The sequence below is a fragment of the Cryptotermes secundus genome, unplaced genomic scaffold, assembly GCF_002891405.2.
Source record: "Cryptotermes secundus unplaced genomic scaffold, Csec_1.0 scaffold685, whole genome shotgun sequence".
Lineage (NCBI taxonomy): Eukaryota > Metazoa > Arthropoda > Insecta > Blattodea > Kalotermitidae > Cryptotermes > Cryptotermes secundus.
In genome coordinates this window covers 430224-451216 of record NW_019734365.1, presented here as the reverse complement: position 1 = coordinate 451216, position 20993 = coordinate 430224, and the positions used below count along the sequence as shown (strand labels likewise).

At 37.2% G+C, this 20993-nt stretch overlaps 1 protein-coding gene across 13 annotated transcripts in view; it reads left to right on the top strand.

Annotated features, from left to right (window-relative positions):
- LOC111868896 (bestrophin-1) overlaps positions 1 to 17571 on the top strand; it is a 48387-nt gene extending 30816 nt beyond the window's left edge. For all 13 annotated transcript variants that reach the window (XM_033753230.1, XM_023859981.2, XM_023859979.2 and 10 more), the window contains 8 exons: positions 1824 to 1981; positions 2824 to 2901; positions 3005 to 3157; positions 6024 to 6104; positions 7978 to 8129; positions 10911 to 11051; positions 11424 to 11549; positions 14970 to 17571. In XM_033753230.1, the coding sequence (XP_033609121.1) occupies positions 1824 to 1981; positions 2824 to 2901; positions 3005 to 3157; positions 6024 to 6104; positions 7978 to 8129; positions 10911 to 11051; positions 11424 to 11549; positions 14970 to 16227 (2147 nt within the window). In that variant the 3' untranslated portion in view covers positions 16228 to 17571. The remainder of the gene's footprint in view (positions 1 to 1823; positions 1982 to 2823; positions 2902 to 3004; positions 3158 to 6023; positions 6105 to 7977; positions 8130 to 10910; positions 11052 to 11423; positions 11550 to 14969) is intronic.
- The last annotated feature ends 3422 nt before the right edge of the window (positions 17572 to 20993 follow it).

The following is a 20993-nucleotide window of genomic DNA, read 5'->3' as shown; positions in this document are numbered from 1 at the left end:
GGGAGGGTGGAAGCGAAAGACCTGCTGCTTCCGCGCGTGTTGCAGTTTAAAGTTCCCTGCATTTTGGAAGAAAATAACTGATCTATCCTGATAAATTGTTTATGTAACACATTAAAACTTGCAATATTCTCATTATATGTAATATATGTTCTCAGATTAATTAATATTTTGAAGTATAAAATATTTTTTCGAAATTGAAAAATTGCCAGAAATGTTCTTGGTTGCTTTTCTATAGGGAAGCAATGCTTCCACCACATCCATGTACCCTACGCCCCTGCATACAGCCCCCATTCTTCATGGATTGGTTCTTGCACTGCTGTTCCCAAACTGCTCCCTTCTTAGTGCTGCTCATCTCAAGCACCATGGTTCTTTTGTGGGTACACCTCCCTTAGTGCGCTTCTGCAACCAGTGGTCTCCAGGCACCCTCCCTGAGGGCTGGACCAGTGTTCTCTCTTCAGCTTGATTGGTGGCTCTGGAACCTGTACCTGTGAGGCTATCAACCACCCCAATGGATCCTTCCAGCCACGCCACCACTGTTCTACTACACCGAGCCACTGCTACTTTGCTGTTGCCATTCATACACGGGGTTGAATGCAGCCGTGCCCCAGGGTGCCTCAGTGGCACTTCCTCGTCACCTAGTTGTAGCATATGGTGCCTGAAATCCATGGATGCATCGTGGGCATGCATGATATCAAGTTGTGAGATGAATTCATCCATGATATTGGTGGTGAACACCCAGATGCATATGGCGCCCTGTCCCAGGATTATTTCCACTAAAGCTTCCATCAGGATGGGGAGGGTGTCCCATGATCCATCATGCATTGTTGTCTCAGTGTCCATTTGAACCATCCTGCAGCAGCATCTGGCCTGGCAATAGTCAACGGAAGCTCCGGTGGCCATAGTCATGAGCATGGTTTGTCACCAATCCAGCCCTGGGTGATCAGGCCATTGTCATCCCTTTTGGCTATGATGTTGAATGTGGAGTATGGGGGAGGGAATTTAAACTGTGATATTTCCACTGTCCCACTGGCTGGCAGTCGTTTTCCATGGTTGGTCAACTCTTTGCACGAACTCCTGTTCCTTTCCTGAGCATTGTTCGTCCATACTCACCAGCTTTGAGTTGTTTCTCGAGCTCTATTCATCGCTTCTTGCTGGCTTGATCATCATTCTTCTTCTTTGTTGTATTCATGCGAGCAGTCCTTTCGAATGTGGCAGGTGCTCCCACAGCATCAGCATGTAAGCTGTTGGTAGTCTCTTTGTTTTGTTGGAGGGGACTGGCTCCTCCAGAATGTCCTGGCCTCCATTTGCCAGCACTTGAGGGTGTTTTGCCTGTTATGTCTGCTGCCTCTAGCTGAAGGGTCTGATTGAGGGGCTTGTTGAGTGTCTTCTTGCCCCCCAAAGGTAGCCATTGTATTATGTCTTGCTCCCTTACTCTGTCAGAGTATGCACTGGTAGCTTCTTTGCTAATTATATGTTTTGGTAATTCAATGTGTTGTGATTATGTGAACTGAAATTATATATGCTAAGGTAGGAACTAATGGCTGTTTGTTTTGAACAGGGTAATGATCTTTCAGGTTCATATAACGTGCAGAATTTCGTGATCACTGATGTAACTGTTGGCTTCTTAAGAAGGGCTCTGGTCCGTGGAGTCAGTAAACTATTCTGAATAGAATTTTACCAAGAATCTTGTGATTTAACTGTTACTGAATTTATAAAAGATTTTATGTTGGTGATGAAATCTTCCAAGCAAAAACCATTGTTATGGTGTAAATTTATGCAGTGTGCCTGATGGAATAATGTGAGTTCTTTAATGATATTGACAGGTTTTATGACATCAGTAGAACTTGAGATGTATCAGTCTGTCCCCAGTGTCGAGTTCAACACATATTGGATCCCATGCACGTGGTTCATCAACCTTTTAAAAGAAACCAAGAAAGGAAGTCGCATTACAGATTCACATGGACTGCAGATTATTATGCAGGTATTTTGCCTTTATTTAATGCTGTGTATTTTCGTCATTCATTCACTCTCCTAGTTCGTGGTGCAGTACCTTCCTTCAAACGTTGATAGTTTAGTAACCAATTTCATTCTTAAATAGAACCCACAGCTTAATTACCTTGTTCACAATAATCCAGTCCACACCTTCACACATTTGTTCCATAATGTCTGTTGTAATATTATCCTACCAGTTATGCCTTTCTCTCATAAGTAATATCTTTCCTTAACTTCAAAGGCCCACACGACTTACATTGTATGTCTGGGTGAAACCTCACGTTTCCATGGGGCATAAAATATACTTCCTAATGAACATCAGCCTCTTTATGTAATTATTAGTAAAATAAAACTGGCATATAATGGTAAGAGATGAAAGGTAGACATTTGATTTTACTTTCAGTCAGTGCTATCATTTGCCTTTATCTGTTAATTTTTTTTCCTCAATATGAAATATTTGTATCTCTATCAGGGCCACTGCATTATGGTCCTCTTGTGCTTCTGTCTTGACAAGTTATAAAATTATATGAATCAGAACAATATATTTATTTAATCTTCTGTTGGCTGCTGCACAATTTGATGCTTATTATCGATTTTACTACTTCAGTCAGCTTTATAGTAATAGAAGGGTTGACATGGCATTATATCCTAGAAAATAGTACTCTTTATAAATCAGGAGTTCATGCAGAACATATACACTGTAAGTGAACCATATACAGTTTCATTTCTTTCTTCTTTTCTTTCCTCCCTCATTTTGTTCTTGGAGTTCATTCATTTGTTTTTCTTTCCTTCATTTCTTTTCTTGTTTCAATGTCTTTCTCATTGCTCCAGGAATTTAACGAGTTCCGGTCCAAGTGTGGGTTGCTCTGGAGTTTTGATTGGGTTAGTCTTCCTCTAGTATATACCCAGGTATTGTACTACAGTTCTCATATTTGTAGAAAATATTGCAGCATAAAATTGGAAATTCTGTGCAAAACAGTTCTGCAGTAATAGTGCTGAGCAAAATTTTCAGGTGGTGACTATAGCAACATACTCATTCTTCTTGGCTGCTTTAGTTGGTCGGCAGTATGTTGAAGAAAGGAGCAAAAGCTACCAGATGGAGGTGGATATATATGTGCCTGTCTTCACAATATTACAGTTCTTCTTTTACATGGGACTGCTCAAGGTAACATGTCTAAGTATACAGAAAATCATAAAACATATGTGCCTGTGTGTGTGTGTGTGTGTGTGTGTGATTACTCGTAACTTAGGAATGACTTGTCCAGTTTCAACCAAACTTTCAATATTCAGTCACTTTAGACTGCAGTTAATGGTGTAGAACATTCCACAGAAGTTGTTCAAGCACATGTACTAAATTTGTAATGCATTTCACAGGATAGCTCAAAAGTCTTGTATCACAGATGTTAAATTATGTACCCTGATTATTCGTTATAAATGTTCAAATTGATCTGCAACCTGTATGCACTTCCTGAACTGCTGCCAGCAAGAGAATTTAAGTCTTTGCAAACTGCAGCAGTGATGTCACATTCAGTCAGGTGTCCCAAAAGAAACAAATCAAGTTGTGTGATGTCCATACCATCTCAGATCAGAAGAATAATTGCTTCATTAATGAACATCACCCATGGTACAAGGCTCTCCAGACTCAGGAATCATTTGTAGAACTCTGTTTGATGACCGTTATTGTCACTATAGTTCTTGCACCAAATGTACCATACAGGGGTAAAAATTATGTAGTTAGCATCTTCTGAATCGATCATTGGCTTACTCCTATCTGTTTTGCTAATTTTCTTGTCAATGTCTGTGGGCTGCCAAGTTGACCCAGCTACATTGTTATCCCTTCACAGGTCACTGGTATGGGTCTTCCACTTAAGGGATGACTGAATACTTCTTGTCTGTCTGAGTGTTTAAATTCATCTGCAGTGGCATTTTTGGAAAGTTAATGCCTTCCACACATCAACTTCAGTTCCACTTTCTCTTCAGTAGTAAGTGACTGCTTCATTTCCGTATCTAACCTACAAAGAAAAGAGAAACTTCTACGATACAGGACTTTTGAACCACCTGTATTCATTAAGATTACTCATGGTACTCTCTTTAGGGACATTTTCAATGCTACTGAGTGTTTATTAAATTCATTCACTCCATATATCCATCTGTATGAATGAAACAACTTGAGATCCACTGAATACATTTTCATGAAATTTTATATTTGGGAACTTATAAAAAGATTTTCACCCCATTCAACTTTCATTTTAATTAGACAGTTTAAATTAAAATTGACAGCTTCTCAAGAAAGGCTCAGTTCAATGAGTGAGTGAATTTAAATTACCATTTTACAGAAAGACCTACATATGTTTCTTCTGGTATCGTTAATGTAATTCACTAAGTATTTATCAGAGAGGAATATGTGTCAAGAAAAAGCAGAGAAGAATTACAGGCATTTTATGTTAATTTTTTCCATAAATAGTTCTTGAGATTTTTTACATAATCAGAATGGTTGCTGTGTATTAATTTCCAAACGTGCATATGCAGCCTCCTCAACACAGTCACAGCTAAGAGTGAAAGCAAAAGGTTTTTATTGGGTTTAGACTGAGTAGAAACCAGATTTATTTAATTCGTTCCATACGTTGCTCAATTACATTACAACTTTTATATAAATTTAATGTTTTATTTTTTATAAGGGAACAGTTCATCATGGGGTTAAAAATTTGTGCCTTTTAAGTGTATGCTGTATACTTTAACAATCCTGTTTTTTAATGGGGGTTAAACTGAGGCCCTTGGTGCTGTAACCTCATGTGCTTCTGCTGTACAACCTGTGGTAATGATTATGTTATGATAAATGCCTGTCCTAGTGTTCCTTTGTCTATGACAGATGTCAAATAAATCTCTCTTGGAATGGAAACTGGTCCTTTGCTTGAGAAGCTATCATTTAATTGCATGAATTACATGGTCCAGGCTGTTTTTGTATAGAGTGTTAATGAGTAGAAGTTTCATTGATGTCTGAGGTTCAGAGAGTTTGGACTTCATTTTTTAGTTTTAAAATATTGGAATCTATTCCAAAATAATCTCTTGAAAGCACAACAGGATTACATAAAATTTTCAGTTGGGATTGATCATGATGAAGGAACTATGATTTTTAGGTGTTGGTGTTCAGTGTGTAGTGAGTATGACTGAAAGCAAACTTTAAAATAACAGAAGATTATTTTTCATATATCCAGTTCAGACTGAACACCTCACTTTCCATGATTTTAGCACCAAATAATTTTAAGAATTCTGCATTATACAACATCTCACTCACATAAAGGTTATATGTGTAGCTTGTAAGTTACTTGCAATATGAGGGCAAGACACATGAGGTTATGGCTGTCTTTCTCTGTTTTATGAAATAGTGTGAAATTATTAATGAAACTGTCAACCTTAGGTGTCATTCAAGCCACCTGTGTACATATAACAATTAAAGTATTATGTTTTAGACTCTGTTTTGCTGAATTGCGATTGTGAAACCTATCTGAGATACTGGTACTTGCATGGCTTATTTCTGTCAGTCACAGGAATGCATTATGACTTTTTTATGTAATACACAAAAATATAAAAGTTGCATTAACATTTGGGAATAATGGAGATTTATATAAGAGTGGACTTCTTTAATTTGAATTTGCGTGAAATTCTGATATATTGACAATACATTATGTTGGAAAACTTTAAATGATAATGCCCTTCCCTTTCTATCACAAAAAGTAACATGCTTCCCATTCTGCTGCATATTTGTATGTGTTTTCGTCATTGGTAATTATTCTACTACTTGCTTTGCTCTAGAAGTTCTGCAGTTGCCAAACCAAAACAGTTCAGGCTGTATGTAATTGGGAGATGTTAATGAGTAATCTGCATAAATTGTAACTAGACAAAATAAATCATAAGAAAGACTGGGACTGTTCATGGTATAAAAGCATTCGGTAGCATTTACTGGTCTTATCGTTTGATGTGCTGCTTTAAAAAGTACGTGGTCTGTAAATTACTCTTTTTCTGTGGGATAGGTGGCAGAGCAATTGATAAACCCATTTGGAGATGATGATGAAGACTTCGAACTCAACTGGCTTATAGATCGTCATACAAAGGTTGGCTTATGTACTATGCTGATATGATGCAAACTATAATTATCACAGATTACAAAACTTAAGTTCATTTTTGTGCAGGAGCAGTATTTTAATACAAACATGTGTTTAGAACAAGATTGCATAGCACTTTAAAATGCAGCATGTCATAATTGATTACACTTGCATGGTACTATATGAGCAGTAGTTAAGTTTTCCTCCCTGCTCTTTCCACTAGTCTGCTGGTCTTGGTTCCACATGCTTCATGATTAAAATTAATAATCTTTTCTTTATTTCCAATTTATTTATTTATTTCCCATTGGCTTAATGTAATACAGAATGCAGAATGCATTCGGCGCAAGTATTTTACCACTTTTCCAAACTACGAGTGACTCACATATGACTGCTTGCATAGTTACCAGAACATTAGCCAGGAAATATGTTCAGTTGTATGTTCCAAAATAATGTGTTAAATTAATGAATTGATTGCTCTGTATGTCATTGTAGGGCTGTGCTTTGCTGTTTATAGTCTTATACAAAGAAGTTGTTCTTGTGCCTGAGTTTCATGTCATAATTGAACATGTGGCGTAGAGGTAAAGCGTTATACATTCTTAACCTTGTCTCTAAGTGCAGGTTACTGGTCACCTTCACTCTCCAGACATTGTACCCATGAAGAATATTCAGTCTTTTGCCATAGTTAATCTTGAATGAATGAATGAATGAATGAATGAATGAATGAATGAATGAATGAATGAATGAATGAGGAATGGTGCAAACAGGCCCTTACACTTTGATCATCTAGGGTCTGTTGTGTGTCCCCATCTATTTTATGTATTTGTGGATTATTTAACGATACATTCGGTAGCTAGACAATATACTAGCCTATATATAGTATATACTATACTACTATTTAACTAGTGTTAAATGGATGGGTTGTAGATTAATGATAATTTGGAAAGAATTTGGAAGGAAGCGCTTGTGACCTAATTGAGGTACTCTTCCAGCATTTGCCTGGAGAAACTGAGGAAAATCATAAAAACCTCAATCAGGATAGCTGAGATTCGAACTGAGCACCTCACAAATATGAGTCAGAAGCATTACTGCTATACCTAACCATCTGATATGTTCTCTTCTAGTTAGCCTGCTCGCAGTCCCATGTTTCAAATAACTTTATTTAATGGGGTGATTAAGTAGTCGTCTAATTCTACAAAATGATGTTGCAAGTGACAAAATCTTGAATGAGCCAAGGCCTCACAGTCACATGGGGTATGTGAGGCTGATTTGTCTTTGTTCAGGCACTGCTCACAATTGAGGCTGTTGGTTAGTCCCTATTTGACAAAGATGTCTTTTAAGGTGACAATGCCCTGTAAGTAGTTCTGTCACCCATCTCAGCTGGTTACTATTTAGTTCTAACAGCTCATGCATCTTTTTTGCAGAGGTTCTTGAAGGACACCCTTCACACATCTGAGTCCTGCTGTGGACTTAAGTGTTTTTTATGGTCTCTGTTCGCTCAGGCCCTGGCAGTCTTCTTGGCAACCCCTGCTGAGATGCTGTATGTCAGTTCAGGTCCTATAAATGGATGTTCCACTTCCAATTATTAAAAGTGCTACTCTTTGACACCCTTGCTTGACTCCCATCTCTGTGAGTGACAGTCAGCTTTTTCATAGAATAGAACTGTAGCCCCACCTATGTTCTCTCCAAAATCTAAAAGTTGCTGCAGAACATATATCCACAGAACAGTGCTAATAGGAATAATGCTTACAAGCTGATAGAAAGATTATAATGGAATTGATGAATGTTTTTGCAAGTGAGCCAGTAGTTCAGCCCACAGAAGCCATAGGAGTGAAAATGAGTCTAGAACTTTGGTTTATGAAGATCATCCTGTTATATTTTTCAGGTATCATACCTAGGAGTAGACACCCTTATGGCACGTTCACCTCCACTTGTGAAGGATAAATATTTTGATGATGTTAATCTGAAGCTGCCATACACTGAGGCATCTGTTGCTTACAAGAAGAAGACATACCGTGGCTCTGTACATGATATGCAGCAAGTATCTCAGCATTTACTTATGTCCATTCATAGAGCAGAGTTGCAGTTAGCAATGTGTTATTTGATTGAAATGCATAAATTGGATACAGATTGCATTTAGATAAAATTTGGTGTTATGAGCCTACACAAAGATTCTCATGTGTGATTTAACTGTTTGATGTATCTGTCAAACATAGCTCCTGCTTTACTTTATCAGCATTTTTAAATTTGTTCAAAAATGGTTCACGGTGTCAAAAATTGGTATTTGAAGTAAATGTAGATCTCATTAACAGACACAGTTTCCTTTGATATGTATATTTTATAAAATACAGTGGAAAAGTAATTTGTCTGTATGCCATAACAGACATGCTGTTCAATTTTAAAACACAGGTTTGTGTGTTCTATAAACAGGCCAGTGAGTTGTACAAAATCATAAAAACAGCATTTATTAAATGTGTAGACTTCGGGTAGACTTTCCAGTCTTGTTAGACTTATTGTAACTATCATTCCATAGCCTACACCAAACATTAACAACAAAAATGGGAAGTGTATTCCAGTGTACAGTAGACATTCCAGACACATTCCTTGAAATATTTTGTAGCCTGAATGTTCATTTTTTGCAGATACAACATGCACTGCTAAAAGTCTGTAATGCTGAAAAAGATTATAAATTGTTTCCTTGTATTTTGCTAAATATTCATCAGTTTTAACAGTGTATGAAATCAGATTTTGTCATAAGCCAGTATCATACCTGATGAGTTGATTTTCAGAGATTACCGAGATTGAAATTTTTTTTGCAGTTATTTTCATGACATACAAAGAGGATTGGGGGGCAGGGGGGGATTGGGCGTGCATGCGTGTGCATGGGAGAGAATAAAAGTTGTTAGTCATATTTCCAGTCTTCAGAATGGAGAGACTGGTTTTGAGAGTATGAAGTAAATTGAACTTACTCAAAATCTAGTGGGATGGACTTCTGTGGGCATGGTAATCTGGCTGAAGGTTCCATAACAGCAGGGAGTTTATATAGCATTTGAATAACTACATTGTGTTCCGAGCACAGGCTGACTTGACATTGATTTTATCATCGGCAGCTTCCTGTGAAAGCGATGGACCACTTCCCAAGAAAAATGCTGCCGCACAGCTTGTACAGCTACCACACATTGTTTACTTCTTTTGTTGATTATTAATCAAATACAGTAATTAATATTGTACTCACCATCGTAGAAGATGCTCACAATATCTGCCCTCTGCTATGAGACATGCCTGAATTCTTTTAAACAGAATTCAGGAAACTTGTTGCAATTCACTTTGCAGAATGTTTTAAATTGCTTCACGAATATCGTTTTAGAGCCTCAAGGTCAGTGGATTGTTGGCATACACAACACCTAAGTTTTGTCCACAAATAAAAATGACAGGGGTTTAGATCTGGAGATCTAGGGGGCCAACAAACCCTTACTAATAACTCTATCCTCCCCATTAATTCTCAAAACACACCATGTAATACTGAGATAGTGCTAATTGCCGCAAAGATTTTTGAGGAGAATTTTCTAATCAGTGATCGATGTCATCGAGTTTTTCCTCACTTAAAACACTATTTCTTTTTAACGGGTTTCTGTCAATTTAAGTACCATTGGTTCAAACTTTCTTCACTAATTTGGAAATTATATCTCCAGATTGACATGTTGTGTTGTGAAATATTTGGCACAATTTTCTCCTGCAAGATTTACATGAGTTTTCTTTTCACATAAGAGTTATAAATGAAAACTCTTTGTTCTAAATTGTATGTCACACAGAACAGAGCAAAATAGAAAGAAGCTTCTATAACACTCAATGGTGTAACACTGACTGACTCACTGATCAGGAGATCACTGAATGAATGACCTTCAGTTTTCCAGGGGATCCCACAGTGTCTGCCGACACGATGTTCTGAGAACTCTCTGGATGTATAATAAGCTTGCCCAAAGAACTCTTGGTATTAACTAAAAGTTCCAAATTTTGGAATTCTTAGTACAAGGATCTGTGAATACCCACATGCATGTGCGCACACTCTTTCATGACTGAAACAGTATATGCAACATACTTGATTTCAAATATTGAGAGACAGACTTTTGTACAGCAAACTCTCTGTTATACAGTATGTGTGAGAAATAGAATGCCGTAGTTACATGAATCTGATGGTTGCATGATGAGAACTCTTACAGAACCCAATTTTCACACAGTCTTCAACATTTTCCAATCTTTTATTACTTTTATTTTCTGTTTCAAAGTCAAAGCAACACATTTTTGCTCTAAGACACAGCAGATTGATGGGTCAAAGATTTTGGATAAACTATATCACAACCACAAATTCAATTGCCCCTGTTGTAATCATGCATCACAATGGCTTTAAGGGTATCTGGCTGTGGGAAGATGAGGAGTGCTGCTAGTGATCCCTGGGAGGACTACTATCTGGTGGTGAACATTTGTGCATCACAGTTTTTTGAAGTATTTGCCAGTTGCAGGAGAATTTTGGATGCCTGGATTCCGAATAACCAGATGTTTGCTTTACCATTTTTCTTGCCAGTTTAAACTTCAGGGCCAAAAGGTTATGGCTAGAAAAGGCTAGCAAAAATGTTTTTGTTTGGGACCATCAATGTTTCCATCAGAAGTAAAAATTCAATATATATTTCAGTTTCTCAAAATTTGCATACTGATATGTGAAAGTTTTGCAGGCTAATGCATGCCTTCCAAAGGCAGATATTCATGACATGAACACCAAGTGTCTAGAGAGGATTAACTTATTGTGTTGTTGTTTCACAGAGTTCCAGAAGAGAAGTATGCTATGTACCTACCAGAGATAATGGAAGAAGACGAGGAACGAATGACACCTGGAGGTTCAGTACAGAATCTTAAGGCTGCTACATTTGGCTCTACTGCTGCAGCAGCTGCAGGTATCTGGCGGTAAGATTGTCCACCGTTACCTCTCCCATCCTTCCACCCGACCCAATATACACTTCAGCCCTTATACCCTGTGCATGTAAGATACTCTCTCTTTTCTAGGTCTATCACTTGCCAGTCCTGTACATGAACAGTCTCAGGTAAGGTTGTCTCTTCTGCCTTCCATTACACTTCTGACCATAATAACCAAGTATGCTATCCATTTAGAGCACTTGAATTAGCAGACAATCCTTCATTCTCCTTTTTAGTTGTCTTTATTTTATTTAATATTCCATTTATTGTGGTAGTGTACTTCTGAAAGTAAAAACAGCAGTGAATGATATAAGTGAACATAGTAACATAAGTAAACATAGCATTTTATCTCATTGTTGACAGGAATCAACCCCAATCTAGTAAAAACATCTTCAAGTATCCTGAGAACCTGGAGGTTGACCACATATCTGTCTGCCATTTGGAAGAGGGTCTGGCACAACCTGCTGAATTCACAGTATTAGAACCGAGGTATGTGAATTTTAGTACGTTACATTTTGTGCATTTTGAACAAAAAGCTTAAAAAACGGACCTTTTAACACTTTGCAGACCGTGCATGCATTAATACTTTTTTCGCTTTTAAACATGGCGGACCGATCGCGGAACATCAGTGTGAATTTTGACATAATAGATAAATTACCGATTAAGCTAAAAAAGCACTTGGGGCAGCATAAATTCTTGAAAGTACTCTGTTTAAAACTGAAGAATATTTTTCTGCTAAACATTAAATTAGTGGTGCATAAGAATTTGTTTTTAAACAAGCTGTACTGGTTACATTAGACTTCTATTGTGTGTGAAATGAAGCACTGATAATGAAAGAATCTTGCAGGTGGCAACAAAATTGAGCATCGATTATCCTAATGTAATTCTTTGTTTTTCCAAATTATCATGAATATACTGTTGCAGGTATGCTAATTCTAATTTACCATAGTATTTCTCAATACATTTATGTACAGTGTCAGAAGAAGATAGCCATATATTTACATCTTGTTAATCCATTTACAACATCATGTGATTATCAAAAAAATTGAGCAACCTGGATTAGATTCATCCCCATTTGATTGACATAAAATATGGAGGGGTTCCTTTATATTAAATCTCACTATTGTACATTTGTCAGAATATGTTGAGCTTGTTCCCCTAGTAATTTGGGTTATTAATGCTCTTCTCCTGTCTACTTTACCTGTCTCTACAAAATGTGTGGGCCCTGCTACTTTCATTTAGTTTTACATACTTGTATAGGATAACATTTTTGTGTTTTTAAGGTTTAAAATTATCATTTTTGATGTCAGAGGATGACAGAAGGGTTTATTACAAAGGCTGTGGTCTTCTTTCCTGCACTATTGCACTGTAGCTTAGTAGATATCACATGCTGTATGCTTGATGGTCAAACAAGAAGGAAACACTCTCTGGTGCAGCCTGAAAACCAACGACAGCTCACAGAAACTGGCATCATCCAAGGCATATGCTCAAAAGAAGAAGAAGAAGAAGAAGAAGAAAAGGAACCCTTGAATCAATGTGTGAACAATATTTTGAATTTCCTGTTTGTCAACAAGTTGGAAAAAAAATTACTTATTTCCAGCAGTATGTAATGCAGAAGAGTTCAACAAAGCGTCTGTGGACATTGTTTCACAAATGAATAGTCACTAGTGGATAGTAGTTATATTTGTATTACTTCAGATATGAGATGCACATTTTTTCTTGTTGGGAAATTGAGGTGCTTCTTAAATTCAAGGAACTATTCACCCATTTGTAAACTGACCACAGGGTAGCCTGGAAAGAACCTATTGTAAACACATTTGGAGTGAGACATCAAACCACACCATCCCCCCCCCACCTTTAACTGTGAGTCAACAACCTTATGTTCTTATCGTTTAGGTGTGTTCAGTTTTCTATTACTTTTTGCCTGTTGGAAAAACATTTTACATATGATGCCACATTCACAAGAGGCATGTGTACATCATTGGGGAAGTTTAGAAACAGAACTGTTTTCATATATGACAAATAGAAAGTCTTTTCCTGGACCAAGGAAGGGGAGAAATCCTGAGACTGGTGCCTTTGTTTCTGAGTATTTCAAAGATTTACAAAATAAGGGCTTACCTATAACTAGCGAAGTCTTAATGCCTAAAGCAAAAGAATGTGCTAGAAACAGTAATTTACCTTTCAAGGGTAGTTGTGGATGGCGTGGAAACTTTATGGAGAGAGGAAATTATCATTATGATGAAGGATGAAAATTAGTCAAAAACTTCCTTTGCAATTTGAAACTCAACTGATTGAATTTCAGTATTTTGTTTTTGGACCACACTGAAGGAATAAGTATGCTTTAAGTCAAATTGACAATGCAGATGAAACTGCAGTATTTTTTTTTGCATGCCTCGCAGTTGTACCTTAAATTTTGAAGGGGAAGAGCAAGTGGCAATGAAAACCACAGGCTACGAGAAGTTACAGTTACTGTCATGCTATATATAACTTCAAATGACAATACATTACCACCATGCATAATATTAAACAGGAAGACAGTGCCAAAGGAAAATTTTGCAAAGATGTAGTAATAGTTCAGTCCCTCAAAAATACATGAATTACCATGGAGTTAATGGGAAACTGCCTTGGATGTGTATGGGAAGATCAGCCTTGTGCATTATCAAAGCTACAGAGTACGCTTGCAGTGAATGCATTTTGTGACCATCTCTCTGATAGAAGCAGAAATAGGGTAAGGAACAAAAACAACGATTTAATGATAATTCTTAGTGGCATGACATGTCTATTACAATCATTTGATGTGTCAGTTAACAAACCATTCAGGCATCTTGTCGGTAAACACTATGATGCCTGGCTGAATAAAGACAATCATATATTGACACCTAGCATAAAAATAGAAAGGGCATCAGTGTCAGTAATAGTGGACTGGAAAAGCTTGGAAAGAAGTTCCAGTCATTATTATTACAAAATCATTTTTAAAGTGCTGTTTGTCTAATGCGGAAGACAGAACACACGGTGACATTCTTTGGGATGACAGTGAACTAAGTGGTGAGGGTGTATCATCTTTAGAGAATGAGAGTGTGGTTGAAGGATCATTGGATGAACTTTCTGATTAAATGAAAAAGATAGTAAAGAATTTGCATGTAGTGAAAATTTTAAATTTCCATTTCATTCTGGTATATTTTCCATTACTTTTATCTTGAAATGTGTTCAAATATTTTGTTGTTTTAATTGCTATGTTCTAAATGAACTCGTTGAAATAATTACACCCTTCTGATTTCTTCCTAAACTGTCATTTAATAATTGGATACATCTTAAATTCAAGGGTGTCTCATATTCGAAGTAATACGGTATAAACATTTTTGCTTTCCATTTGTCAGGAAACCTGTAGAAGTTTATATTCTTTGGGTCTTTATGTCTTGACAGCTCCTCAGTGTCACAGATTATATAACATCAGAAGGGTCTATGGAAACAAATTATACTAATTTGCAGACTTTTGACCAGAAACCTTGAGATTATCATAGAAACCAAACTAAACCAGCTTCTGCTGCAGGATATTGACATTGTTAAGAAGTGTATTTGAATGTTGTACCGTACCTACTTTAATAACTGGTGTAATGTTACAGAGAGTAGATTTTTATGGTTGCCATTTTCAAATGCAGACATTATCATTCAGTATTTGAGCGGCACTGTCATTGCTGTGTATCCATGCACATGGCAGCCAATGCCAGACTAGGCATTAATAAGGCTGTAGCCTTTGTATGAGGAAATCTGTATGTTTTTTTTTTATTCAGACAATGTACAGTGTCCAGCAGAAAATACCGCTATAGAAATTTAATATAAGAATGTAACTTACTTTAATCATAATCATAAACCGTTTTTTTTTTAATTTAAATCATTCTGATATTCTAGTATGAATTCTGGACCACCAAAGGAGTATCATTCAAAAGGATCAAAGCCATTAGCACGGTCTGAAAGTGCACCAGGGAGGAGACCTTCATTGATCCTGACACAATGGTCCAGCTCATCTACTCTCTGCAAGTCAGACAGCTTACAGATGTCAGAAATATCCATAGATGTGGATGTATCTCAGCCAGGAATAGATACACCTTTGCCACAGTCACAACCACAACAGTATTCACCTCTAACATATGAACAGCAAAAACATCATTCCTTTTCTGGTGGTGACTTGCTGAATGTGAGGCCAGTCAGTTCCTCAATTTCTAGTCTTACAGAACCTAAGCTTAGTCCTAGTTGCAGAAGGGCTCTAATTGGAAAATTTAAGAGTTTGCCTAAGTTGATACCTGTCAAGAGAAATAGTTCTTTGGCAAGCTCTGGTAGCAGTTCAAGAGCAAAGAAAGGTGTCCGCTGGAAACCTATGACTGACTCTTCAGATAGTAAATATCTTTATAATCATGAATTAGAAATGGAAAAACTGTATTCCAGTGCCTATGATGGTAAATACAAATACCCCATACATAACAGATATAACAGTTTAGATATCCCAGATGTGAAATTCGCAGACCATGATTTTCCAGTTTTGAAAACCAAACCTGATGAACCTTTGTACTGTGACCTATGTAAGAAGAGAATTCAGCAGATCTCAGCATCGCCCAATCCTGAAGCACTAGGGCATGAAGTAATTTTAAAGCACTCTGTCAGTGCTCCCCTTATTACAGATGAGCACATTGAGAAGAATTTTGGTCATGACAGAAGTCATTCATGGCAGAATAAGTTTCTTGACAGGATTAGATTCAGAACCAGGAGAAGAGAATCATCACTATTTAATGAGCTTCAGCATAAACCTGGGATACCAGAATGTGTTTCCTTTTCCAGCCAGAGTGTGCCTAATATAGCATTCTGGACAAATTTTTCATTGCCAACTGCGTGCCAGCAGCTGGAAGACACTGATTCAAAATTTGTCCCTGTAGATATTGCATCAAAAGAAAGTTTGAGGCAAAATGTTTTACCACTTGTTAACTCAGCTTCAGCTGAACTTCCATCTGTGAAGACCCTTCTGATTCCAAACCCAGAGGTAGGAATGGATGCAACATCCCTGCCTATCTCTAGGAAAAACTCTGATATCCTCAGTGAGAGTTCCATAGATGCATCTTCATGGAAGTCTGCTGACTGGACTACACTGCTTGGTGGTAATGTTTGGCGCTCATGACACACATCAGTTTTGCATCACTTAAGGTGACTAGTGATATGAAGATACCATCCTATTTTTCCCCTTCTGTCAATATAATATAGGTATTTGATTTAAGCTGTTGATATTGAAATTGATGTCAAAGTGCTAGTAAGAACATTATGATCAGAGCTATCTGCATTTCAGTTGCAGCAGTTGCTACAAAGTCACAGCATACAAATCATGATAATGATAGCATTTCTTCATTATTATTAATTTGCCTCTTTTTCACTTCATAATTATTGTACTGGTGTCACCAGTCACACTGGACAGAACTGTTTTATCCTTTTATAATATTGTTAGTTTGACAGACCAGAATGAAACAAATCAAATTTATTGTACATATGTTTTTTGTATCCAGGCAGGTTTGAAATAGCAAAAAATCCAATAGCAACTTATGTTACTTAATTTGATTGTTAATATGGTTGCCTTACTGTATTAATGCATGTACAGGTTTCACCTTTTATTCAAGTTTTCAATCTGAAAATACAGATGTGATCCACATGCAAATCTATCTATTCTTGTATATGAAACGTTGAAAAAGGGGTATATTTCCTTCACACTGCACCTTACTCAATAGACCATGAAGTTGTGCCATTGTAAACAAAACTGCAGGAAGTGAGAGTTAGATCTAAGACATTCTGAGGGAAATGTGGAGGAATGCTGAAGAATTCCATGGTTTATTTCTTCTTAAAACATGTCACTTGTTTCCAGAATAATCTTAATTCTCATTTATTGTCCGTCCACACAGTGAACTGTAAGAAGTATTGGATGTTGACACAGTGATAAAGATTGCTGAATATGTGGTCTAATGACAAACTGAGGAATTTCAAATAGAAATGTAGACAGTTAAATATAAAGATATGGCACAAATAACTTGATTTACCAGAAGTAGAGGCCTAATTCATGTCATCATTGGTACACTGATGTCTGAGTTCAGTCCTACTTGATTGTGGACATAGCGTAGCCATATATTGAAGTAGACCTGTCCTACTTGATTGTGGACATAGCGTAGCCATATATTGAAGTAGACCTGCACTGATGCACACAATGAATCATAAGTTGGTTCATTGCAAGACAAAAGAAGAGGACAGTGTGCAGTGGTGTATGGTGAAGTCATGTCAAGATCATTAAAGTCTAGTGACAGTATTTCCTTCTCATAACACGAGAGTCTCCCTCCCACGCCTGTTCTGGACTTTTCTGGGAAAGTAGTGGGCCACCTCTTTTATATTAGCAACCAAATATTCTTGAAGTTCTACTTACTTAGTTACTCATGGTGCTGAGCCCTTCTGGAGGAGCCCCTAATTCTGCAGCTACTCAAGAATTTCCCAGCATTTTATTGAACCCGAAGGTTCATTACCATGTTCACAAGAGCCCTCCATTGGTCCCTGTCCTGAGCCAGATTTATCAAATCCATACCATCCCATCCTATCTCTCTTAAGATCCATTCTAATATTGTCCACCTACCTACGCCCTGGTCTTCCCTGTGGTCTCTTTCCTTCTGACTTTCCCACCAATATCCTATACATTCCTTGTCTCCCCTATTCTTGCTACATGACCTGCCCATTTCATCCTCCTTGACTTGATAATTCTAATTATACTTGGAGAAGAGTACAAGTTATGAAGCTCCTCATTATGCAGTTTTCTCCAACCTCCTGTCACTTCATCTCTCTTCGGTCCAAATATTCTCCTCAACATCCTGTTCTCAAACACCCTCAGTCTATGTTCCTCCCTTAATGTCAGAGACCAAGTTTCACACCCATACAGAACCACAGGCAAAATTATAGTTTTGTATATTCTAATTTTTATGTTTTTGGACAACAGACAAGAAGACAAAAGGTTCTGGACTGAATGATACCAAGCATTACCCGAGTTCAATCGCCTCTTAATTTCCTCCTGAATCAGGTTTCGATCTGTTATCGTTGTTCCCAAATATCTGAACTGTGCCACATTTTCAAAACATCTGTTTCTTATCTTTATGTCATGATTTTGCCCTGCATTTTGGTGATAAGCCTGTATAAAATAGTGGATGCAGACCCCCAGACAGGACAGCCTGAGTCACACTGTCAGGTAGCAAGAATGTGTGCGATCAGTGCAGAGAGAAACAGACATAGCACACACAGTTCATGCTGTCAGTCAGGAGTTTAATTCAGTGCCAGCAGAGAAGATGCAAGAAGAGGACAGTGTAATGATGTATGGTGAAATAGTAGTTGACAAGAAAAAACTGAGATCAAGATTATAAGTGGTGACATGATGGGTTAGGTAATAACTGTTCCAAACAATGATAAACTATACAACATTCAAAAGAATGACAGTCTGCAAACAGATCACCATTCTCATCCTTCACTAAGTTACTGCTAGGCTGGTAACCCCATTTAAAGTCATTTATTCCTCTATACAGGTCTCTAATGTTCTTGTTCTTACTGTTCATTGCAAGCTCATCGATTTTGTCTTTCAGATATTCCCTATTTTTATTCCTGAAATGCCTGCTGATTTCATGTCTTAAGTTTCCCTTATGTACGAATTCATAATTCTCATTCCCATTTCCATTGAAAAATGTGCAGTCATCCTTATGAGTCAGGGCTGCCCCTGTCCCATGTGATGTCTATACTCCCACTAAATCCACCTTATCACAATTATTGACAAAACAACTCTTTTTGGGCCATAGAAGATTCTGCCAGATTTATCTATTCCTGGCTAGGTTTCAGTTTTTTCACCCAGAGCTTTAACATCACTGTATTTTTAGTTGATCAAATAACATTTTATGTGCTCTGGGTCTGTACAATGGTCAAGACATTCAATGTGCCTATTTTCAGGTTGTTTTGAATTAAGACTATCCAGTTTTTACTGCCTTGGAATATGCAGCAGTAATTTTTTTATCAAGGAAGGTCATCAGCCTTGCATCCAACTCCCAACCTGAGGACCAGGTAACTGTATTTTTGTTTCCCAGTGACAGGGTGGCCCAGTTATAATCCCAGGCACTGGATTGCCTTTTTGTCATCTACAAATTGCAGTGCTACAGTGGAGGTATTGTAACCCGCCTCTACATGGGACAGGTGTAACTTATACTTAGCTAATTCTATTGCAGACTCCTTACATTCCACATATATTGAAATAAATGGATATACATATTTTGTATATTATGAATAATTAAATGTCATTTCTCTAATGCTTGTAATTATGTGAATATTGGATTAATAGATTCTGTATAACTTACATTGTAATAAGTTTCATAAACAATGTAAACAGTAACAGGGTACTTAACAGACATTATTGTATGTCTGTTTCTCACTGCACTGGTCACATATGCCCATGATACTTGACAGTTTGACTCAGACTGTCCCTTCTGGAGGACTACAGCCACTATTTTATGCATGTTACAACTTTGAAAATGTTTGGGTGCTAATACAAACAAAGTGGCTCATTGCTCACTGCCTAATTCTGCTGGTTTCTTGCTCTTTGAACCTGAAGACTGATATAGTATGTTTCTCTAAAATGTTGAGCTTTCTTCAGACTGTGAGGCATTACAATCCAGAAGATTGTAGTCTTTATTACATCCATGTTTCACATATATAATTACAAATCTTTTGATGGGACAGAAATTTCCATGTTTTGGCTTCAGAATTATCATCTCAACATGTTTGTTTACAGGAGAAGATTCTTTGTCTCCATCCTCTCAGGGATGTTTCACACACATGAAGCTTTTCCCCTGCAATTTTGTTCTGTACATTCAACCACTTTAAGCATACAGGCATTGTGAAGGGAGAATCTATATTTACCGCACACACTTTCCTTGCATTATTCCAAGTGACAGATGATGTTTCACCTGGGACCAGTGCAGAAAATGAACGGGACAATACTGAAAATAAATAGCACTACAAGCATCTGAATTCAAGGACAGTTGAAAAATGTTCATAATTTGAAGTGGAATAGCATTCTTAACAAGTACCAATTTTTTTTTGTTTCCATTTAACAAAGTTATGATTATTTTCATTGGTTGCATCCTGTTGTATTGGTATTTCAATAACTATACGTATTCCTGCCTGATGATGGTCATGTATGACCAAAACATGTTGCAGTAAATAGAAATCTAAATGTAATACTGAAATATTTGTTGTGTTGATGGTAGCGTATAGTTAGTGCCTCGTAACTTTAGCCACGCGGAAAGGTAAACCCGTTGTGGAGCACGTGAAGCTGTATGCTTGCTATGATGATGTTCAGAGCTACTCCCTGAGTGGAAAACAATGCCTACGGAGACCAGGAGTAGTTACACAACATACTATACACCTGACCGCACTCCAAGACGCTACATTCCAAACTGGTAGTACCCATGCTGATGTAAGCTGATAAGACTGCTTCCCCAGCTCCGCAAGAGATGGTATGACCCCTCTACCACGGCTAGAGTTCCGATGAACTAACAGTAGTTCCTACATACATTCATTCATTCATTCATTAATTTATTTATTTGTTCCATAAATCGTTATTGACAAACATTCCACAGGATGTAGAACATGTCAAAGATAATTATAAAAGAAAAAACAGTTCCTATACAGAGCTTTGTCAACAATAAAATAGGTACAATAAAATAAGAATAAACATATAATGGATTTATCACATTTCTGCACAGTATGCTAAAATCAAGATATAAATATAATAGTATCAAAAATATAAACATTATGAATATAAAATCAGAATAAAATTATAAAGTATATTATTGTATTATATTAAAATATTCCTCTAGTGAATAA